At 43.4% G+C, this 27,321-nt stretch overlaps 1 protein-coding gene across 6 annotated transcripts in view; it reads right to left on the reverse strand.

Moving 5' to 3' along the window:
* Positions 1-14,226: 14,226 nt before the first annotated feature.
* STOX2 (storkhead box 2) overlaps positions 14,227-27,321 on the reverse strand; it is a 113,657-nt gene continuing 100,562 nt past the window's right edge. For all 6 annotated transcript variants that reach the window (XM_028481405.2, XM_024117360.3, XM_055081149.1 and 3 more), the window contains 2 exons: positions 23,096-25,361; positions 14,227-18,044 (listed from right to left, as the gene is read on the reverse strand). In XM_028481405.2, coding sequence (XP_028337206.1) covers positions 17,849-18,044; positions 23,096-25,361 — 2,462 coding nt within the window. In that variant the 3' untranslated portion in view covers positions 14,227-17,848. The remainder of the gene's footprint in view (positions 18,045-23,095; positions 25,362-27,321) is intronic.

Raw genomic sequence — 27,321 nt, forward strand, 5'->3', positions numbered from 1 at the left:
AACTTGCTGAATCAGCATCCTGAGTGAAAAGAGTCTTCTTGGGGGTCAAGCATATGTACTTTGAAAAAGTTTCTCCAGCCACTAATTCACGCCATGCCCTCCCACCCCATTCGCTGAGAACCATCGCTCTAGACATTCTGGAGGCTGCACGAACGGTCCACAGGAAATGAGCCGTCCATTGGAAAGAAGAGGTTTCACTCGAAGACCAGGAGTAAAACACTGAGGCAGCAACTCAAGACCCTATGACGTGCATAATTGAAGATATTTATGGAGGACCTCGCCTGGGCCAGGCACCGCGTTAGGCTTTGCAGCTACAATGAAGGTCAAGAGGGTCTCAGCCCTGGTCGTCATGGAACTTACTGTCAAATGGAGAAAAGACTGAGCCCTCCGCAACGAAGGTCTGAGCCGCTGGGAGTGTCGCCATCAGTTAGGCCTCCGCTGGACTTCCCCTTCTGGAATTGTCTGGGCCGAAAAGACAGCCTTGCCCGGGAGGCCCTTCCCTCCCGGGAGCAGCCTGTATCCACCGGCCGACAGCCGGGGGAGTGGAAGGCCTGACTCCCTCGCCCCATCAGGAGTCCACTCTGTGGGGTCTTCCCGGGGTCGGAGCCTCCTCCAGGGGTCAGCGGAGGGCTCTGATGAGCTGGCCTCACAACTGCGACAGAAGAAAAGCACCAGCGCCCGAGAATCAGGAGCTGCCCCGGCGCCCACAGCTAGGACACCTTATTCTCCTTTTGGACATCAACAAGCTCACCGGATACCGTCTCAGAGGAGATACTCTGAGACGACGATGAAATAGGAAAAGCAAGGCCTCGTCATGATTTCGTTTAAGCCCAAAGGCAAGGTCACTGTCCCACTTAAAAAAGAGCAACAACAAATTCTCCCCCAACCTCTTCTCGGCTAGAATGAGTGACCGCTACTTGTTCACCAATTACAGATTTATCCCAAGAGATAAGGTTTACTGAAACACCCCATCATAGGGGTGCTTCCACGTCTCTGTCTGGATTGGACAGAGTGGGACCTCACATCTTCTCCCACATCACCCCACTGAAGCCCCAGTCCTATACTTGGTTCTCTCTAACACTCTTTGCCTGAGATGCCCACGGTTCTCTGCGGTGTGTGTCCTCCATCCCTGCCACGAGTCACAGACTCACCTTGTGGGCCTGCAGGCGTGTGCCTGGCAGTCTTCAGCTGACGGGCACTGACACAGACCAACTTCTCCTTGCTCAGGCTTGTTTCCTTCCTCTTCTCCTTCCCCACGGGGACCCATCCTAAGAGCATCTCCTCCTGGACAAATCTTCATTCCAGAGTCCACATCCCGGGGAACCTGGGCTGTGACGAGAAGTCATCCCCAGCTCTGAGCGTAAGTGCCCGGGCCAAGGGAACCACAGAAGAACCCATTCTCCGGGCTCTGCAAGCGGGCACAAACTTCTAGCTGTCCAGGTCAGTGAAAGCTAAAGATGGAGTAGTGAATGCCTGCTCTGATGGGGCGGTGAGAGCAGGAAAGACTGTTCCAGTTCTATATCCTAGGCTTTGAAATGGTCAGGAGGCAGCAAGAAGCCTGGGGGAAGGTTCTGGCTGGAGCACCCAATGATGGGAGGCGAGGGTAGAGACATAAAGGTGGGGATCAGGTCAGGAGGGACCTCACAGGCCCTAGTACAGAGTTGGATCTGATTAACCTACTTTTGATCACTGAGAGGATTTAAGCAGGGGAGTAACATAATTAGACATGTATTTTGGGTTCAGAATCAAAGTTGGTATTGAACCACTTCAAATCAAGCATAAAATACAGTAAGACCGTGGCCTCTTTACGTTAATGACTATGGTATGGTAACACAGCACAAAATTACGGGTATTTTAGTAGAAGTCTTATAAATACATTTGGCTTTTTCTCTACCCAAGTGCAAGTGTACTACTTTGTGAATGACACTTTGAAACCTCCCAACAGAACTGCTAGTGGGTCAGAATCAGTGACCAGGTTAACATACGCAGACATCTCAGTAGCATGACACGTGCGCACCGACCTGGAGGCCAGCACCCCGCCAAGCTCTGCGAGATGACATGGTTAGAAAACCTTCCCAACCTCAAGGGCGCTATAATCCGGCTGGGGGCACACAACGCGTACGGGGAAAGAGGAAGAAAAGCAAAGAACATGAGAGCGTTAACGTGACTACAGGGCATGGGCTAAGACAAAGGCCTTCCTGGAGGGAGTTAGATTTAAGACGATAATTGAAAATGAGGGGTGGGGGGCGGACCCACGCGCAGGCGCAGGCATCCAGCACGATCTTGTGACAAACTTCCCGCGTGGCATCTTCCCATGGTCACTTTCAATGTTCCGTAGCAAGATGGTGCTAGGAAATCTCTATGTAGTGTTAACCCTCCTCTCTCCCACCCCATATACACTCGCAACATTTACGATGACAGACATGAAGTCGGAAGATCCTGTCTTGCAAAGGTGTCTTTGCCGCTCCTGCTTTTAAGCCTTTGTTATCCAGGCCTGGAATACTCGCACCCAATGATGGGAGGCGAGGGTAGAGACATAAAGGTGGGGACCCCTCTGTTCTTGCCTCCTTTAAAGGTCCAGCTTAAATCCCTGTAAGAATACCTCTGCCACAACAGTACACTGTCTCCCCCAAAACCCACACACTACTGGTTTTTTGGTATCTTACCCAACGCGTTCTCACGGGTCTCGGGAAGTCCTCAAAGATGTCACTGTGAGCCGGGGAAGGCAGAGTCCATCCCCGTTTTTGCAACAGACCGTAACACGGAGCCTGAGCGGGCAGATGCATGAGGCTGCCTGCGGAGCCCCACAGTCGGTGAGCAGGTGGGATGTTTCTGGAAGCTGGAGCTGCTCCAGGCAGGTGTGCTTTCCCTGCTACCACTTGCGTTTTGCACCTTGGCTGCATTGCTGCTTTTCCAGGTGAGGGGCTGACATTCCCTCTGAATCCCCTAGAAGACAATAACCAAGTCTTTTTACTTTGTGTCCCCAGAACCTAGCAGGGTGCCCAGCAGAAGGAGAGCGCTGAACGTTTGCTACTTAAAATAGCCATTGAATCAAAATGAATATTGAAATGATATTGTAATACGTGCATATATACTTGTGTGTAATCTTTCTTTCGACTTAGGTTCCTTCTGCAAACAGTGTATTATTAACTTCTGAGCTTAGACAAGCAGTACACAGGGTATGATCAAATTTAAACCTCAATGGATGAAGGCAGTTTTTCCCTGTCAAAAGGTACCATTTCTGAACCCTGGTGCCATGGACAATAACACGGCTCCAGCACGCCCGCCAAAGATGCCAATTCCCAACACCGCAGCTGAGCTAGATAGAGCTTGAGGGGAATTTGGTACAAAGTCAACCCAGAGCAAGGCCTAAAGTTTTTTCTTAGCTGATTTTTAGTATTGGGGAGTAATAGGCAAGGGTTTTATTAGAACTCCCTGGTTAGGCTTTTAAAATAGTCACCGCTACAAAATGAGTTAGTCACAGCTGGGGACACTCTTGTAGGCAGATACGACAAAGATCAAGAAATCAAAATCAAGGACTTGTTTTAAAAGTGTGTGATGGGGTGGAGGGGAGAGAAATGAGCATATGAAAAGGTACAAACTGCCAGTTATAAGATGAATGAGTACTAGGGATGTCATGTACAGCGTGATAAATAGAATTAACACTGCTGTCAGCTATATATGAAAGTTGCAAAGAGAGCAAATCCTGAGTTCCCAACACAAGGAAAAAAATTTTTTTCTATTTCTTTCATCTTAAATCTATATGAGATAATGGATGGTCACTAATCTTTCTGTGGGAATTACTTCCTGATGTATGTAAGTCAGATCCTTATTATTTAAGTACACCTTAAACTTACATAGCGCTGTATGTCAACCGTATCTCAATAAAACTGAAAGAAAACAATTTAAACCTCATGTATTTATCTAGCTTTGCAAAACCTAGTGTACAACTGTAGGGCCCTAAAGTTTAAAAATGCATCTGCTTTCATGGACTACCTTTTTTGGGGTGATATTTTTAAAAGTCTATAGTTGAGATATATTTATTACAAATAATGGTAAGACTTGATTAAGTGCAACAAGAATTGACAAGCACCAGATTTCCAGGTACAGTAGGAAGTATCTGAAGATTCTCACTTAGATTCTGAGGGCAAATGAGTCAGTTGTGACAGATCATTTGGGAAGGATATTCAATTACGAAAGTAATGACTAAGGAAAAAGAAGCAAGCACCAGCTTATACTGGGTCCACATGATTCATCTGTCTTCCCCACGTGATGGCTCTTACTCCGCCCTTAAAAGAAGAAACAGTCCTTACCTTTAATCCTGGATTTTCCCCCTCTTAATCCTACCTTCTCTGAAGAAATTCTGGATTGCATTTTATTGAGACCAGGAGATTGTTTTTGCTCTGGAAAGCAGGAAGCACACAGATCTGCAACTTGAAAAATTAAGAAGTCTTTTTATACTCAAGAGAAATCTGCAAGCGTCAGAGTTTAGCCCCATCAGAGGTGAAGGGTCCAGAAAGTGCTGTGGGGAAAGGACGGACTTAGTTGCCCTGGGAGGATTAAAACACAGGACGCACCTCTCTCACAATTTATGACCTTTCTTTGGCTAACTGTATTCTTAAACATTTTATGTTTTCGTAAACAGCGTTCTGACTTTAAAGTAACATACGCTTACCGTAGAAAAATTGGAATATACGGAAAACTAAAATGAAGAGGTGGATTTCATAGAGGCAAGACTTTTAAGAAGAGTGGAATTAGAAGACTCTACTCAAGTTAATAGTCTGCAAAACCTGCAAAATCTCCCCGAGGGAACTAGACTGTGTCATCCTTGAAGTCACCTTGACCCACAGCCATACCCCAGGGTAGGACACACATCCCCATTTCTGAACCCTGGTGCCACAGAGAATAACACGGCTCCAGCACGCCTGCCGAATATGCCAGTCTCCAACACCACAGCTGAACTAGAGCTTGAGGGGAATTTGGCATAAAGTCAACCCAGAGCAAGGCTTAAAATTTTTTCTTAGCTAATTTGAGTATTTGGGAGTAATAGCAAGGACTGTGTTAGAACTCCCTGGTTAGGCTTTTAAAATAGTCACCGCTACAAAATGAGTTAGTCACAGCTGGGGACACTCTTGTAGGCAGATACGACAAAGATCATCAAGAAATCAAAATCAAGGACTTGTTTTAAAAGTGTGAGATGGGGTGGAGGGGAGAGAAATGAGCATATTAAAATGAAAAATTAGCTGTAGTCAAGATCTCACAGATGCAAAAACAAAAGGAGCATGAGGTTCGGGGATGAAATGACAAGAAACAGAAAGAAAAACATGTGGCTAAGATAGGCGAGAAAACCCCTGAAATCGAGAACGCAAATTTTCTGTTATACTTCTGTGGATTGTCTGCATAAACAATAGTCAGCTGCCTTTAGATCTGAGATACGGTTAAAAGGAAACACACTGTGTCCGTGGCCACAAACAACCCCACCACTTTGGGGAAGACCCACCCCTCACCAGCAGCCTCTTATTCCCCCGCAAAAGGACTCCCCACATTCCACGGAGTGAGCTTTGCCCCTTTCACATGTCAGACAGTGGTTCATTCAATGGCTCCCGGGTCACAGCCCAAGAGCAAAGGATGGGGCTGCCCTTGGAAGAAGGGGCTAAAGCTTCCCACTAGCTTTAAATCTTTGAACAGCTTTCTGACACTTCAAAAGCCATGCCCTCGTTAATGGTGTCCTTTTGTGAAAGGGAAGACGCACTGAGGCAAAGCAGCAGCCACAGCTAGAAAGCCCATCTCCAGAAGGCAGCTAAGGTCAGAGGCAGACACGAGCAAAGCCCCCAAGGTTGTTGAAATCCTGCTTGAAGCCATCTCGCCAAGCCCATTTCTTGCACAGCCCAGCCTACCGAAGATTCCCAAGCTCATAAGGGCCACCAAAAGACAGTCACAAGAGAAGGTCCTCCTCCAACCCCAGGAGATCCCATAAGTAGTATGAAAGTGCCATAAATTGTTTAGCCGAGGTCATGGTTGTGGGCGGGAGTCCGAAGCCTTGACTTTAAGACAAAAATTGGGAACGCAGGGTTGGAAATGATAAATTTACTGCAAGAGTGGGAAAGAGGCCATACTCTTGTCAGGACGTGGAAGTGGGGAGGGATGTTCCAAGAGGCCTTTTGATAGAGAAGGCATTTGATCTGGACCTTGAAATGTGGTTCCAACTCAGATATGCAGAGACTGGAAGCGGGGAGAAGAAAGTAGTGTCTTAGCAACAAACGTATGGATATTGCTCTTAAGTCAACAGACCACTTTCTCTCCAAGTACTGACAGTGTGACATAAGGAAAGAGACACATTAAATAATATTAATCATGACCCTTTCCCCTCTCACCCTTAAAATTCTTTAGCGCAATCCCATTAGGACCTACTAAGCCCATTAATAAGTTTATGATCTTCACAGTACTGTCATATTAAGGAAGGATAAGTTGAGGAAACTTTCCATTTTTTTCCACTTTCATGTTTATCCATATTTATCTAATCAGTTTTATAAAATGCAATGGGTGAACTATCATGCACATACACTGCAACTGAACCATTAAATGAATGGGTGGTGATGGTGTGAGGCAGGATTCTCACTGCTGGAGTGGAGGTTATAGATTAGCTGGGGCGGGGGAGGTGGAAGTAGAACAGTCTATGCAGTAATGGATTCGAGCTGGACACAACAGTATGAACTCACATTCAGCTCACTAGAGATACAGATGTTCCATCTGGAAATATTTATAGACAGGGACATGTACACAGGTTAGTATACACACAGGTGTCTCCTTGTTCTATCAGTTGAGAGGGCTTAAAAATTATGGCTCTCCGGTACTGGTGGGCACGCCGACCACCTAGATCTTGGTTTCTAATATCATCTTTCAATAAAAGAAACGAGGTTCCTTGGAGAAGTGATTGATTCTGAGACTGGAGTGGGATATACAAAATGAGCCTAGAGCATCCTCTAGTGCCAGGAAGTTAGGACATGCTCAACAAATGAACAGACACCCGCAAGGATGGGGGTATGCCAAAGGGATACAGAAGGCCACGAAAGGAGCAAACGATAGCAAAAGCTGGAAAAACTGAGGCATAACATGCATGAAGTAGTAATGGACTCTAACTCAAAACATAAAATAAGTATCTGTTAGCGTACAGTGATGTGAATAAATTATTGTATACATAAATGGGGAAGAGACAAGTCTCCTGTACAGAATTTCACGTAATCTATTTAGAAACTCGGCCCTTCAACAGATGGAGCGTAACTCTTCACTCCTTGAGTGTGAGCTGTGCTTAGTGACTTTCTTCTAAAGAGGACAGTATGAAAACGAAGAAGAAGAGGAACTCTGCAGTGAAGAGACCTCACATTACATAATGATCAACATTCACATCGACAGAGGTGAGTCATATTGATAATATGCCTTCTTGATATGTGATGACAACGACACTTTACCTCTGGGATCCCCTCCCCGTAACATAGAACCCCAGCCTAATCTTAAGAAAAGACGTACCCAGATTGAGAGCCATTGTACAAAATTCCTGACCAGCACTCCTCAAAACCGTCAAGGTCACCAAAAACAAAGTCTAAGAAACTCCCTCAGACCACAGGAGACTAAGGCAACATAAAGACCGAATATCATGTGGTGTCCTAGACAGCCTCCCGGAACAGAAAAATGACAATAGTGACAAACTGAGGAAATCTGAATAAAGTATTGCTTTAGCTAATAATGTATCAGTACTGGATCATTAATTATGACCAATGTACCATCCTGAAGCAAGATAGTAATAATAGGGGAAACTGGTAATGGGTATACAGGAATTCTCTGTACTGTGGCCACAATAATTCTGTAATTCTAAAACTGTAGTAAAATGTTTGTTTAAAAATGCAATGGAGGGACTTTTCCAGTGGTCCAGTGGTTAAGACTCTGTGCTTCCACTGCAGGCGGCACGGGTTCAATCCCTGGTCAGGAGACTAAGATCCTGCATGCTCCATGGTGTGGCCAAAAATAATAATAAATAAGTAAAGAATTTTTAAAAAATATTTTAAAAATGCAGTGGAAGTGCTTTGCTCTCAATGAGCTATCTACAAAATATTCTGACTGCTGAAGTCTTTAGGGAATTCTCTCAAAGTATTGGTAGTTCTATCGGTTGGCTAGAGCAAAAGTCAATAAGATAAGCTCTATTGTGCCCATATGGCTGACTTCTTATGCGGCCAGATGGAGCCCTCCCATCCATCTAATTAGATCCCTTTTAAAGACAGGAGACATGGAAGGGAAACAACTGGAAATGGCATCTTCTGTTTCCAAGGTCATCTCTCTATCCCTGAGAATCGTGAAACCTTCCCAGTCTGAATATCAATCCTTTGACATTCACCATAGATGTCCCATGAACTGCCATCAAAAACATATGAAGGGACGAAAGAGAAAAAGACCCTTGTCTTTTCTAGTCCATTTAAGATTTGTTAATCTGTCACACGTCTTGTCAACAATGACAAGCAATATGAAGCTGGACTATGTAGGGCAGACCAATTGCTACCTTTGCAATCTGATAGGATAGCAAAAGGGGAAATGTCATGATGGTGGAAGATATTCAAGAATGACATTTTAAATGCTAGAACCATTGAGCCGTTATTGATGTTAAAGGAGGTGCCTTTCAGGGGGAATTTTCCCCTGCAATACAAGATATAGTAAAGAACGGCAGATGCTGGCTTGAAGCACAGATACAAGAGGGTTCAAAAATAATTTCCCACGGTCACAAATTCTCAATACATCATTAAAACGGAGTCACACTCTATCTTTCTGCATGACATCTCCTTTTGTTTTGTTGCCATTTACAGACTATAAAAAATACAGAGATCTTTGGTCTATTGCCATATCTATGTATGTATCTATTTAATCATCTATCATCTATCTATTCCTACATTCATCTACCTAATCATCTATCTACCCATCCATCTAATCATCTATCTACTGATCACCTATCTATCTATCCGTCCATCCATCCAATCATCTATCATCTATCTATAGCATCTGTCTATCTCTCTATCATCTATCTATTCGTATCTCTGCAAGTTTCTGGTGATTTCTCAGGCCTTTGATGAATCAGCTGGTAGTAGATTTATATCTAAGTGCTAGAGAACAAAAGACTCTTGGTGCAAAGGTGAGTGGAAATGAGTTTGAGGAAAGAGAGTGGCCTTTGGATACAAGGAGTGTAAGGCACTATAAATGTGAAATTTAAAGGGCTAGTAATCAATTGTAGTTATATACAAAATTACTAGGTATATAACTTTTATATTATTATATCTAATGTAATATATACAATTTAAATACAATTGTGTGCAAGATATACAATAATATACAATGTTATCTTAATTATATTAATATATGTCTTATATTAACATAAGATAATCGTTATTATTAATATAATTAGTGTTATAGTCTATATATTCTATTCTATCTTATTATATACTACATTATTATATAAAAAATTGAGATCAGGAATGAGTTCCAACATTGATAGACAGAAAAGCATAACAACAAACAAAAATTCTTAGTTTTACATAGAGAAAAGAGTAATAAAGTGAAATAAACCCAAGGTAATAGAAAAGAAAAATGATGTCTGGAACTTTATAACAAGGAAGGAAGAGAAACAAGGGGGACGTGAGGTGGCCTGGGAGGCACGTGTTTGAGGACTTTGGGGGCTGCCTAAGTAACCCACGTACACGGTCACCTAGACAAGCCCAGGCTGGCACGTCCACTCCAGTTGAGCCGCAGACACTAGTCCTAGATCTGCCTGAGGAAGAGAGAATCTGCTCCTCACTGAACATCAGTAGTTCAGTTTTGCCCTTTGAATTTCCAAACTAACATCTCTGGCCTTACCTCTCTTATCTAACACATTGCATCTCCCTCTCCCTCTTACCATCATACTTCTAATGCAACGCTTCTAAGAAGATCCACCCCAAACCCTACCCAGCCTATCTTGCGCGCAGGTGCCTTGAATCTTTCTTGATTTTTCTCGAATTTTTCTTGAAATTCCTGCGTGGTGTGTTAGGCTCTGTGCACATTAATCACACACACTTATTCCGTGTGTTAGATGACTAGCTATTTGCTTTACAGGAAAAATCTGGAGCCATGGAACCCAAAGAGGGGGAATATCACTAAATACAAGTATTCCAGTAGTAGGGATAAGATTTCACAGTTAAATAAATTATTAAAGTCAGGTGAATAACTTTATTATTCAGTGGCTCTTGATTTCACAGCTGTAACAACAGAGATGGCAAATACCGAGGACTCTGCTTGGATTTTCTTTACAGAGGAAAAACACCCCAACCACTCCAAACGCTTAAAAATAAATTAAAACCATACCATTTCCTTCGGAAAGAAAAGATTTTTATGAACTGTGACCATTCTTGCAAAGGAGTCAGAATCCTGCCTTCCAGCTTCTTAGTGAGTCACTACATTTTCTTCATGTGTGCAGCTCACTGGAAGGTTCTCAAAGGAACAGACAGTTACCTTTCCTCCAGCACAGAGGCTTTTGGTCCTAGCATAAAACTCACAATGCACTTCCAGTATTCTTGTTTTTCCTAGCTCCATGCTTGAAAAAAATGAAGCGTCTGTATTGAGACAGTTTAAAATACATATAGACAAACTTAACATAACTAAAATAAGGCTTGTCCTTCAAAGCAGTCACCTTGGGTTTTCCACACTTACCCAAATGACACTGTCATGGTTCAAAACATTTTGGGAAGCCTGCTTTGGGTATTGCCTTTACAAGATAATTAGGCTCAACTTTACAGCTCCGTACTGTTTTTGACTAATAATGTTGTTTCCTAGCTTAATCGTTTGCTTGACAGCAGATTACTTTTGGTTTGAAAAAATCAGGTCCATTCCCCCAGGACAGTGGTGACCCTTGCCACCACTGGAGAGACTCATAGCAGTGCAGAATAGACTCTGAAGGCAATTAAACGTGGAAGCACTCCAAACTTGTGCAAGGGCCTCACTGGAAGACGTGAATAGCCTCCGAGTATGTTCTGGAGAGGGGATCACATTTATTTGGGGGTAGAAGCTGTGATATGAGTGATAACAAAACAAAACAAAAAAACCAACCACATTATAATTTCATTTAGAAAACTTAATTATATGCATCCATAAGCCTCACTCAGTCTCAAATTTGAATAGCTAGCTAAAAATGGGATTTTTCAACATTCCTCGAAAAATTTTGATCAGAAATTTCCATTTTCAGTTGTCTTAATTCAAAAGCTCTAATAACCAAGATTGTGCAATAAAAATTTGTTATGACATCATATTAATTGAGGAGAGAAATAAAGTGGTCTCATGTAAGGTATTTTCTCTCAAGTACTAAAAAAAAAAAATCCACTTAGACATATAACCAAATGTTATTTAATATCTTAAAAAGTAACACAATCCAAAATGGATATTTCACACAACACTACATAAACATGAACACAATATTACCGTATGGAGGGACTTTCAAATATAGACTTACAAAAATCCCTGTGCTTTTTTTTCTTTTAAGTTATTATACTAAGCATGACAAGTAATCATCATTTACAATAGGGTACACTGACACGATAAAAACCATGTTACAAATGTGCTGTTATAAATCAGTAACATTAGGGAAGACATTTCATGAACTGTAATTATTTCATATGAAATACTATACAATATAAACAGAACATCCATCTTGGATGACCTTTACAGCAACCAGAGACCAAGTAATTTAAAAATTTTTTTTTCAGTGCAAACACATTTTATTCAAGGCAGTCTTGGCTGCAAAACTCCTTTCTAACATACAGTAAATCCCACTTGCACTTCTTAATTCATTTACCCTAATGCAATAGTCACATTCAGTCACTCACAGAAAGATACCTGCAGAATTATGATCCCTTTAAACTTAATGTTGAAATTTAATTCTCTTCTAGAAAGTTGTATCTATGTCAACTACGCTAAGGACCTTAATGTGTAGCTGTCAATACTTACAGGAAGGTGACCCTAGGGCAGCTCTAGTCCTAACCCATCCTTGTGTGCACAATACCACACGCTGCTTTGCCCTTCCAATGTGGAAACCATGGCGGTGTATCGGTATGTAAGTGGGGGGATGGGAAGGAGGCAGGGAGGGTGGACCTCGGAAGCAAGAAGCGGTAAGTGGGTACGTCAAGTTGAATTTCCTGTAACTGCAGAGGATTCGTGTTGGGGGAGACCTCAGATCTCAGATTTGGTAGCTCTTTTTGGTGGGCGCAAGGGAATAGGCATGCCAAAAGCAGCCTCTGGACAGGGAGGGAGGCAGCCGTACATGGACCAACCCAGCTCTTAGCCTTACACTGGCTTCCAGAGTCATTGCTGCCTCACCTGGGAAACCCCCTTTCCCTGGTTGGCAGGGCGTGTGTGTGCGCGTGCGCGTGCGTGTGTGCGCGTGCACGTGTGTGTTCACATTTGAAGCCAGCAACGAGCAGACAAAGCCCTGTAGCTGATCATAAATACACAATCAACAGCAGCAGGTTTAGTTCCCCTTGTGCCTTGTAGAATTCTAAGCCTTGCAAATTAGCAACTGTAAGTCCTAGAACAAGTGTAAGAACACAGGATTCCGTGTGAGAGGAGCATTGGCTGGGGAATCCCTCCCTGGAATGCTGCTGTAAAAGACACAGAGATTAACTCCATCCGGGAGACGCCAGTGTCTATTTCCAACACACCGGGAAATTTAATAACGAACTTTCTCATGGATGTAACTTATGAAATGTCTCCTAAATAAAAATCTATGGCAAAATACTGGATGTGTCCTTAATACTGTAAAACCTTCCGAGTTGACAGAGTGATGGCTGATTCTTTTATCTTACTTGGCAAAGATCAGACTGATAGTAATCTCTTTCCTGCCCATATTTTACTAACCCAGAGCAAAGCAATGTCTTCCATGGCTTTCGCATTCATTTTTCCTGTGTTCTAGCTTCCTCAAGCCCTCAACGTGTGCAGAAATCTGCTCAACAGAAGAGTACGGGTGGCAGGGGTCTGGGGGGCTGGCGAGGAGGGGGAAGGAAGGGATCACTTCTGCGGGGGTCCACTGTCACCTGACAGCGCGCTGACAGCTGGTTCTGTGACTGGCCTGTGATAAACGGAGAAGGTCCCCGACCAGGATCTTTTATCTCATAATTTGAGAAAAAACGCTTAGAACTAGATCAGCTTCCCTGGGAAACCCAGATTCTTCAAAGCAGGGCTCAATATAGTGTTCTGAATTTCAGCTGTGCCAAGAAGCACTGTGGAGAGTACTTGATAACGTTTTTAATGAAAATTTCTGTTTCAGCACCTTCCACTGCCAGAAGCAGGCGTGTTCCTGAAAGACAGTATTTTAGCATGGGATTTAGAGAAGCCCAAGATGAAACTGTAAACAAGGGTGTACGTCCAGATCTACCTTGGACCACAATAGCATTTGGGTGGATTTCTGTAAAATTCCCAACACCCTGAACTTTTTGAATGAAAATGGACAAAAGTATCAAGTTGTATTGGTTTTCTTTGACTTTATTAGCACACATCCAGAAAAATAGCATTGTATTTCGTGATTTCTCATGATGGTCTATCAAACAGATAGAAAATAGATCACTGATAGCTGCCACTGGGTTTCTGGGTAATCTTATGTCACTCCTTCTGTTTATTCATTTCAAGTGTGGGTATTACAAATATGACCTGCTTTGTTAATTGTGACTCCGAATGCTTTGCAAGCACTTTGAGATCCCAGAACGAGTTTGCGAAGTCCTCATAGGTTGTTGTTGGTTTTTAACCAAGCTCCAAATACTGCCCATGTTATAAATTGTAAGACTTTTCAAATCAAGATCACTATTGTACTGTGAGCAATATGCCTTTCATTTAAGTTAAAAACTTTATTTTCAAGTACACTTGGTGGTGATAAGTGGTTTATCCTGGGTAGAATTTTACAAAGCTGTGCCAACCTAAAAAACAAACAATGCTTTCGTTACCGCTGGACAAGTATTTTTTTTCTCCCCATGGTGACTGCAATATAATTTAAATTTATATTTTAGAAATGCTGGTTGGGTTATGAAAAAGGGAGACTGGGGAACAGCTGGTGTTCAGATTGTTGTGACTCCAGATTAACTTTCAATGGATGCTTCCTGAACTTGAACTTCACAACACTGGAGAAGTGGCCATTTGTTACTTTTTTTTTTTTTTTTTTTTTTCGCCGCGTTTTTTTGCGGTACGCGGGCCTCTCACCGCTGTGGCCTCTCCCGTTGCGGAGCACAGGCTCCGGACGCGCAGGCTCAGCGGCCACGGCTCACGGGCCCAGCCGCTCCGCGGCATGTGGGATCTTCCCGGGCCGGGGCACGAACCCGCGTCCCCTGCATCGGCAGGCGGACTCTCAACCACTGCGCCACCAGGGAAGCCCCTTCCCCCCTTTTCATATGCTTATGAAGGTCCCCTGAGATGTGCAAAATATATAAAATGAAATACGAGTTATGGAACAGAAGTTGTGGATACAAAGCACAGCTCTTTTAATTCAAATGAAGTCTGAGCTCAATATGGTAGCATGCAAGTAGTGAAGGCAGAGAGGCCCAAAGTGCTTCAAAGTTGGCAGTCCAAATTTCTGGTGTGTCTTGTGACCGAAAACCTAGAATTCAAATCAGATTTTATAGGCGTAAACAGCTTGCTAAATTATGTTTATCAATTGGCTCTTCGCCGGAGAGAACTCGTAGCAGGAATGAGGTCCGGGGCTGGGGGCAGGAGCCGGGGCAGGGGAGACAAGAAATTGAAACTTCCTTTTCATTCATAACAAATTCAAGTGTGCTTTTGTGGGGAAGAAGAGAGACAGGTTTACAGCTGAGAGTGAAATAATGCCGTCAGAGAAAGACCATGGCAATGAAACAGTCACAAGTCCACATAGGCAGTCGCTGACACACACACAGAACGCCATGGCCTAATGGTTAAGAAAGTTTTCAACTTTGCTTTTCCGAACAATACACTTGAACGCACTGCTGCCGCTTCATCACATTTATGGAGGTAGTTATATGTAAAAATAAAAATTACCATAAAGTAATATGCTGTATCATAATAATACATACGTGTGCAAAATGCCGACAGATGGGTTGACCCTTTAAAGTTGAACACTACACAGAGATTCAACCAGATTCAGTTTTGTAAACCTTTCAGTTGATAAACTCTAAGTGAAGTCTAGATAAGCAGCCATGGGCCACAAAGCTATCGTTTCCTGGAGGAAAAGGATGCTGGCAAAGCTTGGAGTGGGTCACTGAGAACATCACTGCAGACCATCTAGGGTCATATTTGTAATGTACTTCCTGCCACCACTTCTCCCCCGTTCGAGAATCCCGATTCGATTCAGACGGGCATATTTCTACATGGAACGTCTGCTCACATCATATCCTCTTTGAAGTCCGTCATTTCTATGCTAATGGCTGCTGGTCTAAGGGAGTTTTTTTTTGTTGTTTTTTTAATCATGTACCTCATAGCATCAGGCAAAGAGTGGTACACATTTTATTCCAATGTCTTCTGTAAACCTATTTCTTGTGAAATATTGATAAATTCATATTTTAAAGCTTCTCTTAAAGGTAATGCTTTCCTTTCCTGTTCACACAGTATTTGATTATTATAATGGCTACTTTAGGAGGATCAACTAGAGGCTGATGTATTGTTTCAATGGTTCTATTATTTATGAACTGATAGTATGACAGACGCTGGAGGGCAGGGTTTGGGGGGAAAAAAAGAATTTAGAAGAATTTAGTAATTGTGTGGCTTACAACTCCCCAAGGAAACAGCCTCAGTATATAGTCTATTTGATATGTTATCATTCCTCCCAGACAAAGTTAAGCAGTGAGAGAAGAGTGTATTTCTGAGCAACCAAGGCATGCCTTGGAGGAAATAAGGCATGAGACTGAAAGCCAATTGACTGAAGCATCTTAAAGGTGTGGGAGTTTGCCAAGAAACGTGCTCACGTTTCACTATAAGCACAAAAAAAGGAATCTATGCTGAACTTGATGAGTCCGGTTTGACCCAGTGCAACTTCCAGATATCTGAAAAAGCATGAGGAAGGATCCAGATGTTTCAAGAAACAGTTCCACTGTGTATACGACTCCACTCTTTAAACAGATGGCTAGTGATTCAACCTAATACCGAAGCAGAAGTGTTTCGCAGATTCTATGCCAATTCCTGAAATCTGAGGTGAAAATATCTGGATATATATTTTACGGTATATGGCTCCAAACATCACACGCCACTTAACTAAATAAAACTTTTTGTCAGGCCATTTACTTGTGTCACATGTAACCCTTTTGTGAATAATTTTCCATTATCTATAGATTTCGTCCATGGTTCTCATAAAAGAAGACACGGGAACTTTGAGGTGCCTCCTTCTTAGAAGGCTGAATCTTGATTATTTGGAACCCCTTTGCTGCCGAGAACCTTCTTCGTATTCACCATGACGTATTGTAAACCAAAGCAAAATGTTAACAAACCATTCTGAAATAAGTTGGGCCAAAAACTATACATCTACCTAAAAATGCCTCCTGAAATTGGTTACGCAGTATCTGTAAACATTACTCTGGCATAGTTCATGTATGCATAATTGTTCTTCTAATAAATTTTAGGGGCGTACAAGTTAGGATTACACCACACTTGCAGAATGATCACATTCTGTTGTTAATTACATGGGCACATGTATATTTCTAATCAAAAAGTATTTTAAAGTTTTCTCTATAGATATCTTCCCAGGAATAAAAGGCCTGAAGTTCAACTCCCCCTAAATTTGCTCTTTCCTATAACCACTAAAAATTATCTCCCACAGCCTAATTTAGGCATTCTATTTAAAACTACATAAAATAGATTTATGTCCTTCCATTAGAAAGAATAACGTCCCCAGGCCGTAGTCTTCATTTGTATCACAAAGAACATTTTGATTTTAAACAAATTATCGTATCTATTATAGTAAGATAGCATCACCGTTAAGTATCACAAGGAGGAAATGATCTTCCTTCAGTATCTGGTGAACACCTTTACAAGTCCCCATCACCTCTCCGATCACTTCGTGTTGTACCCCAGCCAGGCTGGGAGACCCTTCCTTTGTCCACTTCAGATTCAAAGGCCTACATTCCTGTTTGTGATTATGGAAGGTTAAAAAAAAAATCAGACAAGCATCCGTGACACTTAAAAACAGAATCCTGCAAACAAACACTCCCAGTATTTGGATCACGACCCCTTCTGACACACTTCCATGGGCTCCTGCAAAGTCCTGTCACGAAAACTCACAGTGCAAAATGACTGGGGCCTAAACGATTCACACACAAAGGGCTGGGGTCCCTTTTAGTCAGTTTGGCATCGATTTCCCTCAAGGTAGACCCTTGCATCTGACATTTTGTGGAGGCTTAGTTTTTTTGTGTTTTGTTTTTCGTTTTGGGAAGTGTCAAGGATCAGTTCTGTGGCACCGTTTGGTCACAGACTGGGAGCAACGCGCATCTGTGGCATTTTAGAATGGACTTGGCAACTGCATGACAGCGAAAATGCATATTACACGGACAGTGTCTAGACTTTCCTATGTGTGCTCAGTTACAATTAGTGAAGCAAAAGTATACATATCACCTCTACTGCTATTCTTGTTGCTACAGAGCCATAAATGTGAAAAGCAATACTCTGAAATAAAGATTTTGTTGTTGTTGTTTTTTGCCCTAGCCTACTTAGCAGCACAGTTTAAGTCAACACAAAAACTGCCGTTGAGATGCTTGTCTTTCCAAAGATGTAAACATCAGTCCCAGTGTCGTAAACTTGGCTGTATCGAATGAGACAGGAGATCTGAGGCAGAATGTCACACACTAGTAACAGAAGCTTGCAAGCAGCTGGAAGGTTTCTGTAATTTCTCAGCTTCGTTTGTGGGGCTGTCCGTACTTGCTCGGAAATTGAAGGCCGGGCCGGCTCCACCGTGGGCCGGGCTCCAGGTAGGGTTCTGACGACGGCTACTTTCAACAATGCTTGATGTGTTGGAAGCCAGGCTCTCCCGAGTGCTAAAAGAGTAAAAAGGTTTTGTTTGGTTTGGTTTGGTTTGGAACATAAATAATCATATATTGAGCCCTAGAGGAAGAGCAAATGATGCAGTTAATGGATTTCCTCTGCCGGTTCATCATGTCATGTATATACCATCGCATACTGATTATTCACATATGCTCCTCCAACTTGGACTTCGGCAGCTTTCACAAGACATGTTATAATCGGCAGCATACTGAATAAAGGGTTTTCATACAGCTAAATAAATGTCTTCCCTTGCCTTTCACACTCAAGGAAACACCTTCAAGATTTGATGTGACAGATGGCTATCGCGTTCGTTTTTAAAAAAGAATAGTCTTCATAAATATACACAGGTAATGATTTCATTTCAGGCTTGAAACTCATTGATAGAACTGCTCCTGAATAAACTCCGTAATTTTACCCGGATGATTTTGTTTCCACTCTTGATTAGCAGAGTTTTGACTTTGGCGGTGAACTTCAAGCAGGCCACTAGCCAGTATGCCACACTGATGGGAATAAAATTCTTTTTAAACACTTCATACCTCTGTTTCAAACATATAACGTTATAGTAAAAAATACATTCTATTTTCAGATAAGGAATCTTAGATTTTCCCTGTTTACATTGATTTGGTAGAAATATTTTATTTTTTAAAGGGTTCTTATAGAACAGAGGTGATTTAAAGGCTTTGGTATTTCGATTTCTCTTTTAGTTTTTCTAATTTAGAAATACTTGAAGCTATTTTATTGTTCCAAGAGGTTTATAACATTTAACATGTCCAATGGGTAGGGCAATAGCAGAAATAAGATTACTTGGCCTGAGTGGTCAGAACTGAATGGGTTTCATGTTCAAGGTCCTCAAAATGGTAGTAAGGAACATCAGCTTGCAAAGAGGTGGAAGAAACCATAATGATGCTCAAAACATCCACTCTACTGGATAGATTCAAGATGCGTAAAATAGTCTACCTGTTGGTCCGCATCACTGATTTAAGGCCAAACTACGTAGTGGCATCCTCACCAGCTCACTTTCATTCCCATCCTAAACTGGTAGCCATTTTGTCTGAACATTATACCTTGGCAGCCATTCCTGACAGGTTATTTCATCCTAACCCCCTTGTGGCCTTAAGTCTGCTTCTCATCAAAAACCCAAGAGTTAATAGTTTAAAAGGAATTTTGTTCACTGGTTACCAACAAGACAGCTGGACCCTGCCTGACTGCAGAGGGCACCTCTGGAAGGTTAATACATTCACAGAAGTAAGATAAGGTCTCTCATGAGGCTTATCGTAAATCTGGCCATGCCTAAAGAATACTCCAAAACATCATCGCCAAAGCAATGGAAAGCGCTAGACTTACCTACTTACCTGCTTTACACCTCCTCTAAGAAAACTCATCAGAGGTTTTCCAGGACTACAACCGAGGGTCAGGTGGAGGAAGGAAGAAGGGCAACAAACATGTAGAACCTCAAAGAGGTCACGGCACGTTCCTTCAGTTTCATTCTTAATCACAACAATAACTTTTTATGGCATTTGACTCCCTCACCTTTAAAATAGGGCGAGTTACGTGTCATACCTACTCACCGAGTGACTCAGAAGAAGAAATAAGCAATAATGAAGAATCCGCACACCAAAAAGCTAGAGAAACATAAGCTATTTCTGTTGCACATCTGGCATCCGATGAATTAAGTAGCCACTGTGGGCAGGCTTGGGAATCTATCCACTACTAATGCCGTTTTTTTCTATGGGAAAATGCATTTTGAGGTCTCAGGGATCCACTTTTAAGCCAGCTTTTGAGGCGGGAGTTTAATTTTTCAAGACCCTACTGTATGCCAGGCACCATCAGCACACACCATCGCAACAGATGGTCTAAGGTAGGAGCTATCTGTACTCAGACCGCCCTTGACCACGGCCAACACATTAATAGTGATAAATACACACAGCGTTCCAGTGTTTCCAAAGGATATATCTCATTATTGCTGTGACACTGAGTACAACGTGTGACAGCCACATGGAAGGCTGTGGATATGATGGTGAAACAGTTCACGGAGATGGAAGGTCAGCAGTGACAACAGACCTCAAACTTAAAATTTCTTACTTTTTTAAAGAGAACTAATGGAGTACAACATTAAAAATAACATCTCAGGAATTTATAGGCAGAAAAACGGAAGCAAGAGGCCCTGCTGCTCCTCTTCCTGCACACGCTGCCCTTGGACCCGCACTTGGGCGGCACAGTACACTATGCAGTACACACAGTACACACTGTGCGGACACATCCCTGGCAGCCTGAATCCCTCTGGTTTTCATACTGTGTTGATCAACCGGTCTGTGGCCTCAGATTTGGAATAGCAGGCTTTGCATGTCAGGGTTTTTCATTTGCAATATAGCTCTCCCGGCATAGTTTAAGTTTCTGCCTTGTTTCCTTCTCTCAGTGCCCTTTGGTTCTTAACAAGAGGGACTGAAGAATTTTGCAAATGTGGCTGAACATGTTCTCTGAGCCAACACTGAAGACGGAGAGTATGAAGATCATCTTTTTTGATTTTGATTTTTCTTTTTTTTTGGCAGCGGGGAGGAGGTTAGATCTTAGTTGCTCTGTCAATTATTTACTGAAAAATCTGAATAAACGGCCCACTTAAGATTCCTGTATCTTGCAGTGGTGGAGAGGTGTCAGCGTGATAATGCTATGTGGCTAAAATACTCCTCACGCTGGAGAATAAAACTCCCTGTAACTCAAATATTCTCCTTCGCAGACCATCTTCATACATCAGAAAGGTAAATTAGTGAATTTTTTGAAGTATAGGGAGATACTTCAAATAAGATAAAATAAAATTTTAAAGTAGTTTAAAAATAGATATAGAAAATAAGTTTGTCACCCAGCTTCTAACCAAAGGATATTAATTACGAAAGGGGTAAAATTAGGAACTGTTCTGTAGATTCTCTAACTGCATGAAATTTACGGGTGATCAACCTTTTTCTGTAGAGAGAATTCCACCTAATAACAGTGGGCAGATACGTAGCTCCTGGGTGAAGATTGTCTTCTTAGGAAGACCTTTTTCTTCTACCAGGACAACGCATTTGACTTTGAGTACATTATTAAAACAATGCAAATAAGCTTAGTTCAAGAAATAATCCCATTCATAAATTCCATATTCTGTACTCCAAATTTAGAGATAATAAAATATATTCTGTGGAGAGATTGGTTCAACGATTACATGAACATTTCTTTTTACCTGTTCCCAAACAAAAAACTTTCAATATTATGCAGTGGTAAGGTTTTGAGTTAGAACCCACTAAACTACTCTCAAGGTCTCCTTAGCAGCTATCTCTGGAGTATTGCGGTTTTCCCTCCGTGGAGGTCCAGGGGCCAAGAGGGCCAAATGAATTGCTGGAAACTGGTGTGGAGAAGCATCAGGCAGGGAGAGGCTATATAATAAGAAACAGTAGAGCATAACGTCCAGGCAAATGACCCACACCTTCCATAAGCGATGGTACTGAACTTCTACCATCAATAGCAGACTTTCAATTATGCTTATCTGGTATCCCCACTAGGAAATCGAGAGGAAAAACAAGAGTAGAAGAGGGAAGTAGAGAGAAAAGAATATATAAAATAATTGGTTAAGATTCGATTTGGGATTTAAAAATATTTAGCAAAAATTACGTCTTAGAAAAGTCACTTAATAGGCCAGTAGTTTTCAGACTGAGTGCCATGGCCCCCTGAAGTCTCTTAGGGTCCTTGAGGGTTGGGCAGAGGAGATCTGGGGCTCCTGGTCTCCACTTTAACCAGAGTGCCATCTCTGTGGTTTGTTTAGACATTAGACTTCCACACATGTGTTAACTTGGAAAAGAAGGTTACACGACAATAAAAAAAATATATATTAATAATAATAATAAAAAGAACTAGCCCTTTAAGAAATAACAAAGGCCTAATAAGGGACAAACAGAATAACGATTCCCAATTCTGATTTTGGGATGCTCTGTCCCCAAATTATCCACAGATAGAGTGAAATGATTACAACATAACTAATTTTAATTCTTAATAATTAAAATAAATATATGAACTACATAATCTTATCTCGGACTTGTTAAAATAATAAATATTGTAAAAAGTTGGGAATCACAACTAATGGGAGATGTCAATCCCTCAATGTTATTTCTGCATCTCAGAGTCACCAATCTGGAGTAGAATTTAGAAGCAGAATCAGGTCCCAAGTTGCTCTTGGAAGAGAAGGAAGAATTAAGGAGAAAAAAGGAAAGTTGCATAGACTCCCTTTTGTTTTCGAAATCCCTGAACCACTTCACTGCGTTGGACGTGGCCATCGGGCACTGCACACTCTTAGCTGTCAACCTCTGCTGAATTACCAGCACCTACTGAAAAGAAGGCACCACGATCAGCATGCCTAAATGGTGTTAGTTCTGCAGGAGGAGAAAGAAAAGTGCTGGCACATGCTCTGAACTAATGGAGCACAGGCCCCTAATCTTTATGTAACAGGAATAGGTTCCATGTGTCTGCAGACTTTTGAGCGGTGAGAGGAAGGTGTATGAGAGCAAGGGGTGAGGGCGGCATAAAAAGTCGGGATTAAAATAGTAACAAGCCTCTAGATCCACGGGAAAGGTTTTGAAATTGGCTATTATATTCTCATTAGAAGGACTCCCCATCCTTGAGTCAATCAAGTTATTCCCAACCCCTACCTCCCACCTCCACACTGACTACTCATTCTACTCAAAAAGTTACTATTTTTGAAGGACCTTTAAAAAACCCTTCCTTTATCAGCATGGTGGCAATATAAACATCGAAGGAAAAATACTGGGAAATGTTGGTCTTAGATTGGATGGGAAGGAGCCAACCCACCAGTCCAGATTGGTGATCTCTACAGCTGCAGAAACATTTGTTTCAATTCCTGAAAAAGAAGTCAGAAACAGGCTGTTAACAATACAACTCACACAACTCTTAACCCTCATTCACAGAACTGAGACTGTGAAATCAGAAACCTTCCGAGTTATTTTATAAAGCCCCAGGCCCCGGTAGGTGTATGTGTGTGCAGAGAGATGCCTCTTCCTACCGTGGGGAGTTGAATCCACTGTCCACCGTGATACTGCTGCTGTCCATGCTGTCCAGACGCGCTGAATGGGTGGCCCTCTGGTTGCTGCTGCTGTCGGTTTCCTTTGGGGCAAGGAGGGTGAGGTTCTTCTCAAATTTCCTCTGCAAGTCTCTTTCTTTCTCCCTTTCCAGGAGCCACTGCATGGTGCCCACATCGTCTCTGTTTTTCTCCTCCTCTGTGTTCTTGTTTGCCCCTTCCTCAGACTCATCATCATCAGAGACGTTGTAATAGTCAAAAGAGGCCTCCTGGTTCCCCACTGACTCCTGCTGACGCTGGGAAGCTGGCATGGCTTGTGCAGCCGAGGTCCCTAGGGACGGCTCCAGTTTCTCACATCGGCCTGGCAGTGTGTCCGCGGGTGTCTTCTGGTGAGATTTGAGGACGGACAGGCTTGATTTGTGATAGCTGTTTACGGACAAGGTGCTGTGAAGAGGTTTGAACAGTGTGTCTTTGCTGAATATCTCTTTCCTCTTGTCCAGGCTGCTGGGCTCGGCACTGTGGTGCTGGATGAGGCGTCCATTGGCAACCCCTTCGGCCACAGTGCCCGAAGCCCCTGGGCCCCCGCCCGGCCCCTTTGGCGACTCCTCCTTGTGTCCTACAGGCTCCCTGGAGGGATGTGGGGCCTGCCTGTCCGACAGAGGCAGCTTTTTCACCCCTTCCGCCGGGGTCAGAGTGTCAAGGTCCTCTTTGTTCTTTCCCAGAGGTGACGGCGCCGTGAGCACCGTCTCGCTGGAGGTGTTACACTGGAAATAGTCATCTGCAGCTGTTTTTGTTGGACAAGAGTTGAGTTCACCAAAGGATGGCAAACTCTCAGGCGGTTTGCCTGGCTCCAAGAGGCTGCAGGGACTGGGAGGTTCCTTGCTGCCACTGACTATTTCTGGAATACACACCTCTTTGTAGCTTGTGGACGAAATGTGAGCCCTCTGATGACTGACAGTCTGCGCAGGCCTCAAAGTACTGTCGTCAATGTAGGATTGGCTGGGGGTCTGGTCGTCTTGGCTACAGCCTTCAGCCAGGTCTTCAGGCATGCCCAGAGAAGAGGCACCCAGAGGACCTTTGGAGTTATCCATGGATCTGGACCTCTCCTTGGCCTTGTTGGATCTCTCATTCCTGGACCTTCGGTCCTGGGTATGGCTGTGGCTTCGGTGCACTTTTGAGTGGGAGCTTCCCCGGGAAGGCTCAGGAAAAGGCATCTCAGTTCTCCTCTTGGCCAGTTCCCCGGACACGTCCCACTCTGGAGTCATGGGGAAATGAGACTCGATCACGTTCGCATTGCTGTGCATGACGAAGTTATCACCTTTGTGCTCGATGATGAAGCAGCCTTCCCGGGGAGCCCTGGTGAGAGGATCGCAAAAGTCATACGCCCTTTCACCCGGGAGGTCCAGATGGGAACCATCTGACGGGTCTCCTTTGGACGCTCGTGTCTTGCTGTGCGACCGAGACTTTCCGTGGGACTTGCGATGAGTCCGACTCTTTTTACTTCTTCCGCTGTGATGCGCGGAGGACCCGGCTTTGCTCCTATGCGCTTTCTCTTCTTCAAGTTTCTTCATTAGTGCGGTGTGCCTCATGACATTTTCCACGGTCAAGTCCGGGTTAATCCGCCGAATGATCTCCATTTCCACCTCCCGAGGGATAGTAGTCGGCGTGTCCTCATCTCGCAGGGGCCACTCTTCGGGAGGAAACTGGGCGGAAAAATTGGCTAGCTGTTTGGTCTTGTCTTTTTTAAAACTGAGCCGGAATAACTTGAGCCCGAATTTTTTGGACTGCTTTTCACCATCTTTAGGTTTGGAGAGAGTTTCCGTCTTATACGAAAAGTTGACAGTGCTTTTGCTCTTTTCAGTGGGTGGCGCCTGGCAGAGGGAAGGAGGGCAGTACAGGTCTTTGCAGTCCTTGGCGGGCTTCCTCTGCAGGGTGGCCGCGTGCACGCCGTGCATGTCTTCCCTGCAGCAGTGGCAAGAGTCGCAGTGGTTCCTGGGCAACGTTCTTTCCCTGACGCAGCCTGAGGCAGAGGGCGTGATGGTCCCGGGCTGGGGAGAGGTACACTGAGACCTGTCAGGTATCCTCTCGTCCAAATGGTACCATTTACTGTTAGTTCTTATGAGGGAAGGAGTTATGAAATAAGTCTGTGGGGTGACGATGAAGTAGCCATCTGGAGTCGGGTAGATCTTCCGCTCCCGGACCAGCGTGTTCAGCGTATGCCGGAGAATTTCTTGGCTCGGGGTGGGAACACCTGAAACCCAAAGGACACGCTCGTGAGAATGAAGAGGGGACGTGTTGTTGATTCCGGAGTTTTCCAAGTATGCTCTGGACTGAATGGTCCCCCTGCAGCCCCGAACCCCAATGTGACAGTAATAGGACGCGGGGTGTTTGGGAGGTGATGAGGTCTAGATGAGGTCAGGCGCGTGCAGCCTCTGTGATGTGGCGTTATGAGAAGAGGAAGAGACTCAGCCCTCTCTCTCTGTCTCTCTGTGTGACCTGAGGGTATGGCTGTCTGCAAAACAGGAAGACGGCTCTCACCGGACACCAAAGCTGCAGGTGCCTTGATCTTGGACTTCCCCGCCCCCAGAATTGTGAGAAATAAATGTCTGTTGTTTCAGCAACCCAGTCCATGGTATTTTGTTACAGTAGCCCGAACGGACTAAAACAGAATCTAACAAATTTTGCAAGCCTCTAAGTAGTATCATACAGAAACTAAGCAGGATTCACAGGTGTTCACTGAGTTCAGTGTGAATCCTAGTCTTCTCTGATAACTCTTAGGGAATATTAGTACCAACAGAACAGGAAAATATAAAGGCTGGGAAGAGAGACATGGATGATAGATGGGGTTAGGTGGCTACTGTTGTTAGAAACCTTTACTGAACTGAATCGTTAAAGACAGAATTTTTTTTTTTGGCCTCCCGGCATGTGGGATCTTAGTTCCCCAACCAGAGATCGAACCCGTGGCCCCTGCAGTGGAAGCACTGAGTCCTAACCACTGGACTGCCAGGGAATTCCCAAAGACAGAATTTTTTTTTTTTTTTTTCTTTTTTTTTGCGGTACGCGGGCCTCTCACTGCTGTGGCCTCTCCCGTTGCGGAGCACAGGCTCCGGACACGCAGGCCCAGCGGCCATGGCTCACGGGCCCAGCCGCTCCGCGGCACGTGGGATCTTCCCGGACCGGGGCACGAACCCGCTTCCCCTGCATCGGCAGGCGGACTCTCAACCACTGCGCCACCAGGGAAGCCCCAGAATATTTTTAAATGAAGAAAAGACGTTTTCGGTATGATAAAAATTTACAAAAAAGACTTTTTCAATAAAAGCAACTAGGGAAACAGGGTTGAAAGAGCCATCTTGGTATTGAAAAGCAAATCTAAACTACGTAGAGGCAGCACGTACACCTGGAGTTACTCCGTACACTCATTTTAAGATTAAGTTTACTTAATAAACTTAATTTTATAAATTATATCAAAGGGCAACTAGACTTGACCATTGTTTAGGATGTACTCTCCAATTTTGAAATCATCACTTTCAAATTTGAAAGTGGTTGGTGAAATTCAGGTGAGAACTTCATCCTTGCTGGCATAAGCCAGCAGGAAGAAGGTGGTTTCTCAAATTCATAACCAGAGAGCTCTAATAAATACACCAGTGAAAGCTTAGAGGCTCTACATCTATCTGGTCACTGAGTCCCAAACTGCTATCTTTGCTAGAATAGAAATTCCAGAAAAAAATCACAGATATTCCTTTGTACAGGGACTGATAGTTTTTTCAAAGGGTTTTGTGTGCACGTTTAAGCATTGTCTACTTTGAGATAATTAAGAACATACATTCTTAAGAGAGTATACATTCTCTAGGCTGTAGCGCATTTACTTTATTTCTTTAGTATTCTCCCTTCCTCAGTGCCAGGCAAATCAAGGGTGACAGTATTTCTAAGACTGACCTGAATGATGTCATTTGGAAATAGGTCCGGTTGAATCATCCTGGCAATATTCAACCGCGTCTGACCCACAAAAATGGCAATTTCAGTGGAGACTGAAAGCGTGCCACCCCCCATTCATATGTTTTAAGTCCTAAACCCCAGTACCCCAGAATGTGACCTTATTTAGACATGTGGTCTTTATAGAGATAATCAAGTTAAAATGAGGTCATTAGAGTGAGCCCTAAGCCATTATGACAAGGGGAAATTTGGACATAGAGACATCACAGAGAAGAGAC

The sequence above is a fragment of the Physeter macrocephalus genome, chromosome 20, assembly GCF_002837175.3.
Source record: "Physeter macrocephalus isolate SW-GA chromosome 20, ASM283717v5, whole genome shotgun sequence".
Taxonomy (NCBI): Eukaryota; Metazoa; Chordata; class Mammalia; order Artiodactyla; family Physeteridae; genus Physeter; species Physeter macrocephalus.